The 15,724-nt window shown below is 38.7% G+C and overlaps 1 protein-coding gene across 11 annotated transcripts in view; it reads right to left on the reverse strand.

Moving 5' to 3' along the window:
- The window catches only part of CCDC141 (coiled-coil domain containing 141), a 242,433-nt gene that overhangs the window by 52,098 nt on the left and 174,611 nt on the right, over positions 1 to 15,724 (reverse strand). For all 11 annotated transcript variants that reach the window (XR_014265131.1, XR_014265132.1, XM_082466655.1 and 8 more), the window contains 4 exons: positions 10,095 to 10,274; positions 3,018 to 3,197; positions 2,337 to 2,462; positions 324 to 512 (listed from right to left, as the gene is read on the reverse strand). Coding sequence is in view for 9 of the 11 variants with exons in the window: in XM_082466655.1 (XP_082322781.1) it covers positions 324 to 512; positions 2,337 to 2,462; positions 3,018 to 3,197; positions 10,095 to 10,274 (675 nt within the window). In the remaining 2 variants the exon portion in view is untranslated. The remainder of the gene's footprint in view (positions 1 to 323; positions 513 to 2,336; positions 2,463 to 3,017; positions 3,198 to 10,094; positions 10,275 to 15,724) is intronic.

The raw sequence follows: 15,724 nt of genomic DNA on the forward strand, positions 1-15,724 counted from the left end.
ATCACTCCAAGGGAGGTGGATTGTTGGATGGAGGGACAGGGCCTAGACGGTAGAGAGGAGGCAGAAGGACCTGTCAGATAATGGCAGCCCAAGAGTCAAGGCTTGGAATTAGGGATGTGGACGCCATCTTTGAGGGACCAAGGAGAGCTCAGTTTGGCTGGAACATTGGGCAGGATGGGGTCCAGTGAGAGAAAAGTCAGGGGCCAGACTGAGGAAAGCTTCTAATATCAGAATAAGCAATCTGGCCTTTATATATTACACATTTATTTTTAATTTCATACTTTAAAACTGAGAGTCTTCCAAACATCCATGATAAGTCTTACCTCTTCTCTGACTTGGTGGAACTGGACAATCTTATACAGGATCTCCTCGTAATCTTGGATTCTCTCTTTCTGGTTTTGATGGAGGTGAATTAGGTCCTTCAGCTGTTGAGACTTCTCTTTCACAGGGGCTCCTTTGCCACTTAACTCTTCTGACTCTTTTATAATGTATTGAACCTCATCATTCAGTTGCTAAAAAGTTGTAAGCAATAAAAGAAATACAGCTTTTAGAGAGCTTTTTACTTTACAACTGACTATATGAAGATCTCAATAACAAATCACTCTCTTATTTGTTAACAAATACTTATTGTGAGCCTCACCCCCATCCCTGCAAATCCAGGCATTGTGCATGATGCTAGGGATCTATTATTCCATCCTCACCTCCTCAGATTTTTTTTTTAATTAATTTAAATTAATTAAATTAAAAAATTTAAAAAACACAAAAAAGTGTTTCAAAGTTAGGTGGCGAAATGGAAAGTCATATATTTCTATGCATACCAAATATTCTGGTCATCTGTTAAGTAAATATATTCTAGATACTCTATGAGGCTGTGACCATCTGTGATATTTAATACAACCAGAATCAGGTGGTATGATAAGAACACCAAAAGAAGACAAGCATAAAAATATATTGGGGGAATTATTTGTCCTCTGTGATAAAAGAATGATCAAAATGAACCACCAGCTGAGAAGCACAGTAGCTATGCTGCTTTAAAAGCAGTCATCCCAGAATCCACAAATAGCCACCACTTGTAGGGAGGGATAAGCCACCTTCTTTTTACCCAGAACTGCTCAGAGAGCCCTTATAGGAATCTAGATCCTGGTGCACAGCTTAAAGAGGAAGCTGCTATAATTTCAGGGCTGGATTTTATGTCAAGGATAACAGTAATGGAAATGATTTAGGCTAAGGAGATAATTTGCAGAAGAGTGACCTAGTAAGGGTCTTCATGTTGAAATCAAGTACGTGGGCATCAAATATACGCACATCACAGTGACAGAGCTAAAGAAGCTTGACAACAGTTCCTGATTTAGAGGAATTTACACACATACACTTACTCATGTGCAGGGGCATGTGCACACATGAAATGCAGATACGTATGATAGAGACTATAACAAAGAAACCAACAGATAGGCTAGGAGAATTTTCTAAGAGTTTGGAGGAAAGAGTTCACTGTGGGCCACAATGGTGTGTGTGCTTTTTGTGAGTGCGGGGTGGTTATGTATTGCATTAGTTTTGTCTTAAAGGAACATAAGTTAGATATTCCCTAAAGGAATCTTCAAACTTCTGTTTTCGGGGTTTCTTTAAAGCCAATACTTGCAAAGTAGTGACAAACAGAAACACAGGTATCTTAACTTTGCAGCAAAGAACAAGAATCCAGGCAGGAGGATAACGTGACTGGCAAACTTTTTCGGCAGCTGTGTCAAGCTCAGGAATGGCAAGAGGTGGGGGGTTATGGAATGCACTAGCAATCAGGGCCTGGGAACATGGCCCATGGTTTTTTCTCTCACATCCTGAGGGCTCTCTGAGAGGGAGAAAGGGAGAGCACAGCAAAATTCTTGGAATGGTGGTAGGAGCCTGGGGTGCCAGTGGGTGGGCACAATGACATCACAGTGATAATTTCAGGGACAGAGGACAGCAGAACCTCTGTGTCAGAGATTGCCCATCCTTGTTTTGAGATGTCTGAATCGAAATCATGTCTATACCCCTTAGGAAAAGAATTAGAGTAAATATATATGATAAATACATTAATAAGGAACTAACTTAAATTAAAATAATCTAAGATAAGAATATATTAAGGACCTTTTGTAGCCCGAATGTTTGTGTATCATCAAATATAGCACACTGCACTTAAACAGGAAGAAAAATGTGTTTTTAAAGTGGATTTTTAGACAAGCAATGCTTTTGTTTTTTAAAAATTGTAATTCATCAGACTGTAAAAATTAATTAGGTGAGCATCGACTGAAGAGTTTTTAATACTTTTTCATTCACCCAAGGCCATCAATTTGTTTCTTCACCTGGAACTGAGGTTTCATTTCGTTCCATTTTTTCTGTAGACCTAAAATGGTCTGGAGACTCCCTCCAAGGTCAAGTGCAGACACAGGCATAAGTGCTTCCTGAAGAAGTTTTAAGTTGTGAGTAGTCTGAAATAGACATTAGATAGTTATGCATACGTACCACCAGCAAATACGTCATAATCATTCCAGTGATGACATGGTGTGTCATCAAACTTTTCAATGACCATGAAAGCACTCACTACCTAGAGTGAGCTTGTGGTTCTAAACCACCAATGAACAAAAGCACAGGCCCTCTTTTTATTGTGGTAAAATATTAACAAAATCTACCATTTGAACCATTTTTAAGTGTGCAACTTAGTGGCATTAGTACATTCATACTGGTGTGCCACCATTACCACCAACCATCACCAGAACTTTCTCATCTTCCCAAACAGAAACTCTGTATTGGTTAAACTCTAACTCCCATTTCACCCTCCCCTCAGCCCCTGGTATCCTCTATTCTGCTTTCTGTCTCTATGAATTTGACTACTCGAGGTTCCTCACATAAGTGGAATCACAATATTTATCCTTTTGTGTTCGTCTGATTTCACTTATATTTCCAAGGTCCCTCCATGTTGCAGCATGTGTCAGAATTTCCTTCCCTTTTAAGGCTGAATACTACCCATTTGCCTGTTCCCTCACCTTTCTAAGTTGCTCTTTGAACGCTCCCCACTGCTGTTTCATGGGCTTGCTTGCAGCGGCTTTAAGTTGCCAGGCTATCCGAAGGCGGCTGAGTTCTTCCCTTTCTGCCTTCTGGCTTTCCATAGTGTTCTCCATAATGTGTACTTCATTTTTCACATTTAATATTTCATTTGCTTTTGCCTGTGAAATTAATAATTGTATAATGGCTTTTCTTTCCCAAGAAATACAACATTTTGCATACAACTATTTGAGGAGGCAAACGCTTCATCATAGCCAAAGCAGAGCACAGTTCTGATATCAAGACAAGTCTGAAAAGTCTGTGCACAGGCACAGCTGGGCTCTCAGAACCCATAATCTATGCTTGGATGTCAGCTCCCGAGTTCTTCATGACCCCACTGGTGTTTGAGTCCTCTCCTTTAGGATCTGTTCATTTCCTGGGGCTTAAAGGGTGACTGAATGAGCACAGGGATCCAGAAATTTTGAAGTTGAGATTATTTTAATGCATAAGTTTTGAAGTGGATTCCACCTTTTATTTTAACACACATTAGAATATGTCAATATCTGAGTATCAGGGACCATGAGGGGGCAGATTGTTCCGGGTCTGTGTTTCTTTCTAAACTATCCCATTGTATATATTGGGTGGGCCAAAAAGTCCCTTTGGTTTTTAAGTAAAAATAAAAGACACATTTTTCATTTTCACCAAGAACGTTATTGAACAACGTAATCACCCTTTTGGTCCACTACCTTCTGCCATTTTTCAGGGAGCTTCATAATTCCATCTTCCCAAAACTTTTTATCTTTTTGAGCAAAGAACTGTTCCAGGTGTCTTTTACAGTCTTCGAGGGAATTGAAATTTTTTCCATTAAGAGAATTTTGTAAAGACCAAAATAAATGGAAATCCGAAGGTGCAATGTCTGGTGAATATGGCGGATGAATCAGAACTTCCCAGCCAAGCTGTAACAGTTTTTGCCTGGTCATCAAAGAAACATGCGGTCTTGTGTTATCCTGATGGAAGATTATGCATTTTCTGTTGACTAATTCTGGATGCTTTTCGTCAAGTGCCGCTTTCAGTTGGTCTAATTGGGAGCAGTACTTGTTGGAATTAATTGTTTGGTTTTCCAGAAGGAGCTCATAATGGAGGACTCCCTTCCAATCCCACCATAGACACAACATCATCTTTTCTGGATGAAGACCAGCCTTTGGTATGGTTCATCTCGCTTGCCCCATGATCTCTTCTGTTCCACATTATTGTACGGTATCCACTTTTCATCACCCGTAAAAATTTGTTTTAAAAATGGAACGTTTTTGTTATGTTTAAGTAGAGAACCACATGAGGAAATACAGTCAAGAAGGTTTTTTTCACTTAACTTATGTGGAACCCAAACATCAAAGCGATTAACATAACTAAGTTGGTGCAAATGATTTTCATCCCTTGATTTGGATATTTTGAGTATGTCAGCTATCTCCCACGTGGTATAACATTGATTGTTCTCAACTAATGTCTAGATTTGATCGCTATCAACTTCAACTGGTCTACCCGACCATGGTGCAGCGTCCAGCAAGAAATCTCCAGCTCAAAACTTCGCAGAACACTTTTGCCATGTTCCATCAGTCACAGCACCTTCTCCATACACTGCACAAATCTGTTTTTGTGTTTCAGTTGCGTTTTTACCTTTCTTGAAATAATAAAGCATAATATGCCGAAACTGTTGCTTTTTTTCTTCCATCTTCAGTATTAAAATGGTTACACAAAAATTCACCAATTTTGATAAGTCTTTTTTTAAATGACGCCGATATGACAGCTGTCATATACAATCTAACAAAATTGTTTCAAATGAAGTTAAAGATAACTAAGTGCTACTAGAGCCATCTTACAGAAAAAACCGAACAAACCTTTTGGCCAACTCAATACTACAATTATTTAAAATTTTCCTTGTGAGCAGTTCCTCAAGTTACTCCGTTTTGTGAGAACTGAAATGTACCTGTATATACAGTTGTCCCTCGGTATTCATGGCAGCAGGGTGGCAGGGGGGGACTGGTTCCAGGACTCACTGCGGACACCAAAACCAGTGGATGCTCAAGTCCCATGGTTGGCCCTCCATATCCGCAGGTTTCAACCAACTGTGGATGGTGTACTATGTTTAGCTCTGAGGTTGGTTGAATCCAGGGATTTGGAAGCCGTGGATATGGAGGACCAACTGTATCTCTATATTTGTATCTCTATTGTGCACCAGAAGAACAATATCTAAATTCCAAGACTTCTCTTCCCAACTTTCATATGTTCTAGATCTCTGATTTGAAATCCTTTAAACAATGATTTTAAACTACTGGAAATTCAATCAGAGGCAGAAGGATAAGAGAGGTAGAAAGTAAGACAATGGGCTTTTTTTATGTCAAACGTCAAAAAAATGCAGAAGAATGTTTGTTTGGCAAAACAGTAATTTTTACTTTGATGGCCAGCTTTTCTCAGTAAATCCTTGAATTTCTAAGGAGCAATTGCACATGAATTTCTACAATGGCAATGACAGCTGGGTATCTAAAAGTCAAGGGACCTTTTAGATTATAGTCACAAGATAGTGCCATGAATAGTAACAGGATATTTTAAATCACAGGCCATCTTATTTTAAAATTATTTTAAATGACATTAATATTGCACATTTATATTTTTATATTAATGTAGACATTATAACGTGTCGTTTAATTGAAAAAATACCTGCAGGTGCTAAATGTGACTTCTCCTATGAATTTGGGGATCTAGTAGTAAAATGATGTATTCTGTAATTATGATGAACAAGACACACATATTATGAAAGGTATTAGACAGCCACAGCAGGCCCTAAAGCAAATCATATTTTTATCTATGTTATAAATAAAGATAGGGTATCTTTCACATATTATTAAGAAAATATTAATCAAAATGTTATATAATACACAATTTAATGTAAACTTGGAATTTGCAGCATGTCAATGACAACTACAATAGGAAGAGTATATGCTCTGAATGAAGCCTAGAAAAGAGAGCTATGGTAGGATTTGTTGATGCCTAGCTAGCAGGATTCAAGAAGAGTGATTATGCATTTGGCAAAGAAATATTTTGGTCAGTCAGAAAGATTAAATAATTTGCCTGAGGTCTAGTTAGTAAACACACTACTCATTCTACTTCTGTATAAGGTCATTGGAAAATTTGCCATAATCTAGCCTAAACAGGGCACTAAATTTTCCATTTTCCATGTAGGTTCACACACAATGAGTGGTCTTCTGACATCTTGCTTTTCAGATATCTTGATAACTGGAAGGCAGTATTCCATGTAGCATTCTCGGTATTTGCCACTATAAATTAGTAAATTGGCACTTTCATCAAGATGTCTGCCAGATTTCTGCCCTAAATCAGTTTTTCTAATTGTGATGATTTTTAGATGAACTGAAAAATTTTTCAATTTCAAGTTTGAAAATCTGAGCCTCAGCAACCCAATCAAGAGCAGAACACTCAGTGGAAAATGCCAGCTGGACTTCTTCCTTCTTAATAACCAAACTGGTTACCACATTTCAGCAATAATGTTTGTTTAAAAGCCTAATGGTCCGAAAGATATGAAGAGAATAAAAATTGTGTTATACTGGCTTTACCAAATGGCTTTACCATTCATATGTCAGAATGTCACTGAACCAATAAAGTTAAGCATTATGTGGACCTTAATTCTTATCAATAAGGAGGAATTTATTTATCATATGACAGTGGTAAGGACCTTGGGGTAAAGTAGCCATGTTTATAATGTCAAGGTAAAAGACCACCAAGGTATGTAGTAAAATACACACTGTTGCTGAAAACTCTAAATGGACGTTTGAATATCATGAAACCTAAGTTTATTTAGACAAAGATACAAAATATAATTTTGAATGGATTCCTGCTACAGATCTTAAATGAAAATCTGACTGTACAATCTTAAACATTCTAAATAAGTAATAAAGGACCTCTGTTTCTGGGTAGGATGGAGTAGCTAGTGGCAGAGCAGTGCTTCTGCCTAGAACAACTAGAAAAGCTGGAATAAATGCAGAAAGTATCTATTTGAAGGCAAAAAGAACTAAAGAGGCCAAGACTCCAGAGAAGGACGAACCTGAGAGTGGTGAGCTCACCTGTCACCTCTCCTACCCCAGTCAGGGGCATTTCCCAATTCTGTATGCCGACAGGAGGCTGATCGTGAGGCTTTACTGGGGAACAGAGAAAACAATAGAACTTTTGACAGACACTAGTGGGGATGGGGGTTCAAGCACACAGCTCATCTTCATCTCAGAACATTGACAAAATACTGGGGCTGAACAGGGCAGTGGATTAAAAAACCCAAGCAAAAGCCTCTGAAAAGTAGAGTGGAAGTTTTTCAGCTATCTCCCAAGACTCCCCAAATTGGAGACTGCCAGGGGGAGAGATCTCAGAGAATGCACGAAGCTCTAACTTGAAAACGCTGAGAGCCCAAGGTCAACAGAATAGATGGAGCATTGACAGGACTGTACTCTGGACTCAACTTCACCAGCTCCTGATTGGCTTAAGTGATCTTCAACCAACACCCACCTAAGGAAAGAAGATAACACCACCTGGAACTCCTACAATTTTTTTATACATAATGCTTGGCATTTGATAGATATTCGCTCATCATCCCAAGATAGGACTACACAGCTGGAAACCGAGAGAAAAAGTAGACAATAGAAACAATTCCAGATCCAGATGTTGGACTTAGCTGACAAACACTTTAAAATACCCATGATTAATATGGTCACGAAAGTATAGGAAAGATGGAGAAAGAGAGGATAAAAAAAGAGAATTTCACTGGCAATATAAATCTAATAAAAAAGAACCAACTGGAAATTCCAAAACTGAAAAATATAATTTCTCAAAAGGAAGTTAGTAAGAAAAAGGATAGACCAAAAAAAGTGCAGTTTACAAATATGTAAACTCCCTTATGAGTGCAAACTGGAGAAGTACACAATGAAGAGATGGATATAAAGATATACTGAAAAAGAATAAAAATCTTAAAGATAGATAAATAGATAGATATGTTCTAAATGTTCCAAGTAAAAAAATAACAATTTTTTTTTTTACAGTAAAGCACCAATATAACATAAGAACATAGGTAAAATACTCAGCAAGTTTTCTCTGATGCATAAGGATAGTATTAGATAAATTAGAATTATTTAATGCATATTTTGTTTCCATATGGATTTAAGAAGACTGGTCTTTAAACAACAAAGTTTGAAACAATGAAGATAAAGAGGAAATTGTAGCTCAAAGTAGATGAGGGTAGTTAGAGCCCAACTCTTCCAAATGAATTCAGGCTCCAGACTGAGATTCATCACATGTCAGAGTACTGAGAAAATTGCAGATGTCAGTCATCTTTGCAAATCTACAGAAAACAGGAGAAGGGCCAGAAAATTAGAGAAAGGAAAATGCCCTGATTTTCAAATGGGGGAAAAGATGGCCTATGTGATTTACCTGTCAGTAAGCTTTACATTGAAAACCAGGGCAATAAAGTCATCATTGATCAAGCAGATTGTAAGCACTTTGGAAAGAACCCTATGATCACTAGGAGTCAAACTAATTTTTGCCAAATTATATTATACAATTGATAGGATACTAGGTAGACAGACCTTCCTTTGATCAGTGTCTTCCATTATAGACTTAAGAAAAAGTGGTTAAAATAAAGTACTACTGGGAATGTCCATGACTGTTTAAAAGACTGGTTAATCAATTGGCTGCTTAATGGATTGGGGTAGCAATCTGCCCCTCAGACACTTTTATTAAAGATCTAATTGCAGCCACAAGAGGCTTACTTATTAATATACAGAATTAAACCCAGGAGAGATGGCTAATGCAATAGATAGCAGGCTCAAAATTAGTTTAACAAGATGGAATCATGAGTCAAAACTAACAAAGTGATATAAAATAGGAATAAATATAAAGGTTCACATTTGTATGTAAAAGATAAATAGGCGACATGGATATAAAATGGGAGAGACCTAGCTTGGCAGGAACTGCAATAAAAATGTAATGCAATTGCAGTTTTCCCATCACAGGCTTAATATGAACCAACAAAGTGAAATTATTGCTAAAAGTGCTAGTACAATCTTAGGTCTCATTAGTAAAGAATGATGTACACTTTGTACTCTGTGTTGAAGTTGTACTTTACTTCTTGTTTACATGTTATGAATGATATTGACAAATCATGGAAAATTCTGGGAGGGAGGATTAGGATGAAGAAAGAGAGAAAGCTACCTCCTAAATGATAGAAAGGATTTATATCTAGTTCCCTGCAGAAAAGACTCAAATTAGATTTTGCAACTGTTTTCAAGGTTTGAAAAACTTTCGTGTGTAAGAGAAATGAAATATGCATACATTTTTTCCCCCTGTGGAGCTACAGAGGGTTAGAATCAGATATGAAGACAGATTCGACTTAACATTAAAAAAAAAAAAACCTTCCTAGCTGGCATTTTCTAACAGTTTCGTAAGGAAGATACTTGAGATATTGAAGGAGAGGTGGATTAACCATCTTTCAAGAATTCTGTGGAGAACTTTATATGGGCCTGAGGTTGATATAACGATTCTAGGATACTTTACAGATATAACTTAACAACTAAAGTTTAGGGTACATTTCTAAATATAATGGAGCTTTGCTATGAAAAGATCTAGTATTGTAAGAAATTCTTCGAAATGAAGATTCATCCTAGATGTTATCTTTTGCCTCTGGAAATCTTGTAAGGATCTTGTTGCATGCTTTCAACCTAACTCAGAACTTCCGGGTGATCTTCTGAGGACTCTATGTAATAATAATAATGTTACATTTGGATTATAGTCACTCTTTCTTGTTAATAGATGATAAAATAGCCTTCATGTGATAAACTCGCAAGAGATCTAGGAGCAAAGAAGCACATAAATGCTGGGCTTCAGCACTATTCTAGGTTGAATGGAGGTAAAAAGAACTTCCTAAACCAGCACAGCTGAATAACAGACAACTGAACTTTTAAATTTATGATTCTGACTTTGAAAAGTGATCCTTGAAGAAGGTGTGACTCATTTAATGTTATTCTCACCATATTTATTAAATTAAGGAACTTGAGCCCGAGGTCTTGAGTTAAAAAGCTCCTCTTTAAAAACAGCTGCCACTGCTTCTCCACTGAGTCAGAGTGACGCTCGGTTTCAGCGTCACCCTCTTCCTTTCGCAGGGTATCAGTTTGGTAAAACTCCTTTAGGCCCTGACATTGCTCCTCTACCTTAAAAAAAAAAAAAAACAAACAGAATATAAATGAAAGTTAAGAACACTTAAAAACATTTTTAAGGAGAAAAATACTAGATTCCAATAAAAGTCTATATAAAACTTAATTGGAACCTACATTTCAGAATTCTTTAAATAATTATTAAATATTGTCAACTTACTGAAAAGACATGAAAAGCTATTCAGGCTGTTGACAGATCAGACTGACTGCCACTGGGTAGTAGCTTGACCTGACAAGTTTATTATCCAGAAGCCCTGTTTACTGTAGCCAAAATCATATTTATGTATTATATATGTGTATGTTTTGCAATTGGAGACAGCTTATGTCAAAGACCAATGGGGTTCCATTTAAAGCTGAGTTTTATAATTCAGGAGAAAGATAAACATATACAATCAAGGAATACAAATCAGAAAGAAATGTAAGTCAGTGAAAAGTTATTCATAATTAGTAAATCACAATTTGCTTCTCATCAGTGATAAACCAGAACAAAAGAGTACAAATAATTATGAATTTTCTGTACATGTATTAATATTAAACTGCCTCCATGAGCAAATCTAACTGAGGTTCATTACTTCATCTCCCTAGAATTATATTTTCTCATGTGCTAACCAAGGTAAGCAATACTAGATTATTTTAAATCACTCTCTTTGGACAGAGCTTATATAAAATCAGATGTGCCTGCAGAACTAGATCATTTAACTGGGTATTGTAGAAATGGTAGAAATTTTTGACACAAGTTTTTATGCATTTTGAATAATACTTAATGGCCAATAGGATAAGACTCAAAGAGCTCATAACTACTGAAAGCAATATAAACGGGATAGAAATTTCAGGCAATGGTTAGTCACTATATTTTCAAAATTTCAATATCATTCTTAATTTAATGAGCGCTGCAAAGGGCACTTAGAAACAGAAGTTGTCTCCTCTTTTTCCATATTCCATTTATTCATGACTCTGTTTTCCTGATGCTTTTTTCCTCAGCCCAGGATGATCTTTCCTCAGTTTTCTGCTCCTACTTAATCCTTCATGAGACAGTTAAAATACTACCTCCTCCATGGAGTCTCCTAAGATTCCGTAGTAAGAATTAAGCAGTTATTTCCTTGGGTTCCCAAAGATAATTCTGGGAGAAAGAGAACCATAAACAGATTATTACAACACAAAGGCAAGTACGCCCACAGTGTTCTGGGCACACTGAGGAGGGACCACCAGCTCTACATAAAGTAAACAGGCAAGAATTTCCCAAAGGAAGCGCCATTTGATCTGTGTCTTTCAGAATTGTCCAGGGTGAGAGGGAACAGGAGAAGGGGGCCCCAGATGGAAGGAATAACGAGTGTGAAGGCACAAGTGTGTAACACTGGCTGGTTCAGAGCACGATAAATGATCTTGGTGTGGGTGACGTCCAGATAGCACAAGCTGAGTGGTAAGAAAGAAGTGAGAGTGATCATTGTGTTGGCATAAAGCCGTCAGTAGGTTTCAACTTGTTTGCTACTATACTCAACACAATGTGACACACTCTCGTTAGTTTGAAACAACTGACAGCTATCACAATGACTCGGAATCAGCATGACAGCCATCAGTACTTCAATGGGATAGTATGCTATAGGCGGGGGTGTCAATATCATGGGCTGTCAGTTACGTGAAATTCTTAAAACATAAACTTTAATTCATCCTCCTTTTCCAACTGCTCAAAAAAGCCTCCTTGAATGTAAGTGAGCATGATGTCATTATAGGAATTCCCTTGAATCTGGACTAGTTTCTTTTTTAAGTGAATAAATGATCAACTTTAATACATTACCCATTTTGGGGTAAAAGTTATAACTTGCTTCATAAATTACATTTGTCATATAACCTGAATTTCAGGAAGTGACATGATCAGACTTGCTTTAGAATGACCATTTTCCAAAAGGCATAAAGGGGAGAATTACAGGATGCAGAGAGAACAGGAAGATACAGTTTCTTTAAGCTGGGCAAGGGATGATGAGGACCTGAACTGAGAAGGTGATGGTACAAATGAAGAAGGGGAATTCAGAAATCTCTTAGGTTGTCTCTAAAGACAGACATGGGATAGCATGGCCTTTGATGTTTGAAAAAACAAAAGGGAGGAGATTGGGAATTAAACTTCAGCTCTGATATTTACTACCTGTTTGGTCTTAAATACCTAACTTCTCAGAGCCTCAGTTTCCCTCATTTGCAAAGTAGGGATAATAGTAAATAAACATAGGGATATTACAAGGATGAAATGAGATCAGGAATGAAAAGTTCAGGGCCTAGTACAAAAATAAGTGCTCATTAAGAAAGGGATCGGAACAGAGTTTGAGCTTCTACATAGGACTTCTGAAAGACACTGGGGTCATTAATCCAATGCCAAAATACAGAAGGAAACACGTTTAAGGAAAAGATAACCAGTTGTGTTTTGTTGAGCTTCAGGAAGCTACAGAATACATAGGTAATTAGTATGATTGGAAGTTGAAAGCATTGGCCTGGAGCTCAGAAGAGCTGGGGTTGAGGAACCAGTTTTGAGTTACTGGTGAATTGAAACTATAGGTGTGTTTGTGGGAGGGCGGGTGATTTTTGCAGGGAACATGTATAGAATGTACAAAAGAGGGAGCACAGGCAAGAACTCTGTAACCCACCACACTTCAGGAACAGAGAACTGAATCAGGAAAAAGAACAGATAAAGAAGTAGACAGGATAATTTCACTTATGTGAAATATCCAAATAAGGCAAATCTATAGGGACAGAAAGCAGATTAGTGCTTGCCTGAGGCTGGGGGCAGCGGTGGGGGCAGTGGAAACCAGGATTGACGAAAAGTATTCCCCAGACCTCTTTTTTGGGGTGATGGAAATATACCAAAACTGGAGTGCAGTGATGGTTACACAACTCTATAAATATACCAAAAATCATTACATCCTAAAATAGGCGGATTTTATGCTATGTAAATTATACCTCAATAAATCTGTTTTTCTTTAAAGTCAAAGCAGGTGAATGTGAGTAACTGGGTTAAATAAATACGGCAGAGGGATTAAGTGGGATAAAGACTGACCGTTTCACCTGTCAACTGGTAAGTAGTAAGTATAAGCTCATAAGAATGGAGTAAAGAGGTGCAAACGGCAGGATTGAAAAGGGGATAAACCAAATGGCAGCGGGTGAGGATTAGGGAGGATCAGCAAGAAGAGGAAAGAAATGTCATCTTCCCATCCCAAGAGTGCAGTTGTGAATGGAAGGAAAATTACAGAGTGGTAGCCTTAGTGAGGGCAAGACTATTTGGGCAGAACTGTAGACCAAAGAGAAGGAAGCAACGGAAAAAGCAAAGTTATAAAATTAGAGGATGGATGCTGAAGCTAGATTCTGAAGGATGTAGGAGCAGACAGGGAGGGACTGATGACTGATTAGTGCAGCACACATGCAGAAACTCCACTTCACTGCTGTCAGTGGAGGAAGGGTGAATATGTCAGTGGGTTTGGAAGCTGAAGGAAGTCAAGGCAGTTAAGCTCAATGGACTCATTTTTTTCAGTCACATACAAGGTAAGGGCGTAAGCTGACATTTAGGCCTGGAAACGGCAGTAAGAAGTTTGCGACTCACTACTGAATGGGCACCAACTAGAGAGCATATGGGGGTCTCAGCTGAGCCAAAGACCCATAAATTTGTAAGAGCACCAATCAGCACAATTGTATGATTTTCCACAGGAGCGTCTGGAAGCTTGGAAAGAGAAGCTGAGTAAACAGAATGTTGGAGTGATCTAGTATTGGGAGTTGGCAAGTCAGGGTAGAAGGCAGGGAGTTGAGGGCATGGGGAATGGAATGGAATTGAATAAGCACAAGCTGGTGAGAAAAGAGAGAAAGCCTGAAGGGGTAGGAGATTGACAGACTGAGAGCACTGCCAAGGAGAGGACACGAGGGTCTGCCAGATAAGAAAACAGATTAAGTGAAAGCTGGGAAGATGAAAGGACATGAGGTCCTTCTGGGAAAGTTCTGTTTGCAAAGCTAAGGTTCCAGCCCTAGTCCCAAAACTCCTAGTCCCAGAGGCCAGAGGGGGCCATGGAAGTAGGCGCTGAGCTAGAAGCTAAGAAGGTACATTTTTGGCAATGAAGATGCAGAAAACCAAGCACTACTTTGTACCTTCACCATTTCAAGTTGAGATAAAAATGTTCATCGAGGGACTTCCCTGGTGGCACAGTGGTTAAGCATCCGCCTGCCAAGGCAGGGGACACGGGTTCGATCCCTGGTCCAGGAAGATCCCACATGCTGCTCAGCAGCTAAGCCCGTGTGCCACAACTACTGAGCCGGCACTCTAGAGCCCGCGAGCCACAACTACTGAGCCCACGTGCCACAACTACTGAAGTCCATGTGCCTAGAGACCGTGCTCCGCAACAAGAGAAGCCACCGCAATGAGAAGCCTGCGGGCAGCAACGAAGACCCAACACAGCCACAAATAAGTAAACTAAATTTTAAAAAAGAGATTCTTTTTTTTAAAAAAAAATGTTCATTGACAGAACAACCTGTCAGCTGTAATACCTCTGCCTAACCCTGAGAGTTCCAGGATAAGAAAAAATTAAAAAAAAAAAAAATCCAGAATAAAGGAAGATGTGGAAAAGGAGGCAGTGGTTCCCTGAGATTTCCAGGGCCTGGGCGTGGCCCTCGTCCAGAGTGGTGAGAACTCAGACTCCTGGAGAAGGAGAGCTGGCAGAGGAATGTGGGCAGGCAGGATGGGGTCGTGCGAGGTAAGGGTGACAGTGTTGGGAGGGTGGCGGGAGAATGCTACCTGACTTGGGTTGGCTTTACCCCTGAGTGAGCCTTGATGGCTCTACCTCCCACTCAACCAGCAGCCCCTCCCTGAAAGGAGAGTGAACCAGGCGCGCCTGGGTGCATTGGGACCAGAGTTAAATGAGGTGGGACTCCAGCGCTTTGCTATGACTGATGTCACCTTCAAGAACCTGGGACCTTTGAGAGATGGAATTCTAGTCTACCACAGGGAATTTTATAGATTATCTAGTACAAATCAGTCAAAGCAATGCCTCAGAAAAAGCTCTCAGAGGAAAATTACTAAAATGCATCAAACAAGACAGATCTGAGACTGGACCCAACAGCCTATAATTTCCATTTGTGTGGATTTTAAATAAATCACACAAATTGCTTAGGTATTCAAAGAGATTCATGACTTATTTTTAAATAGAAAATGACTTATTTTTAAATAATTTTGTTTTATGTTTAGGATATTGTAAATATTTGTAGGCCACAGTAAAAAGGGTTTCAACACAGACACTTTGCTTATTTGTCTGTATCTACACATACACACTTGTATTATGTTTTTAGTAAAATAACTTACTCTTTGAGCCTGTGTATGGTGCCTTGGAGAATAAAGGAGCTATAAGTGAGTACATGCACTGGGGTGGAGGATCTGGAACTACCCACAACGGTTCTATCCCCTTAGAAAGCAGGAAGATGGG

The sequence above is a fragment of the Balaenoptera physalus genome, assembly GCF_965194825.1.
Source record: "Balaenoptera physalus genome assembly, chromosome: 6".
NCBI lineage: Eukaryota > Metazoa > Chordata > Mammalia > Artiodactyla > Balaenopteridae > Balaenoptera > Balaenoptera physalus.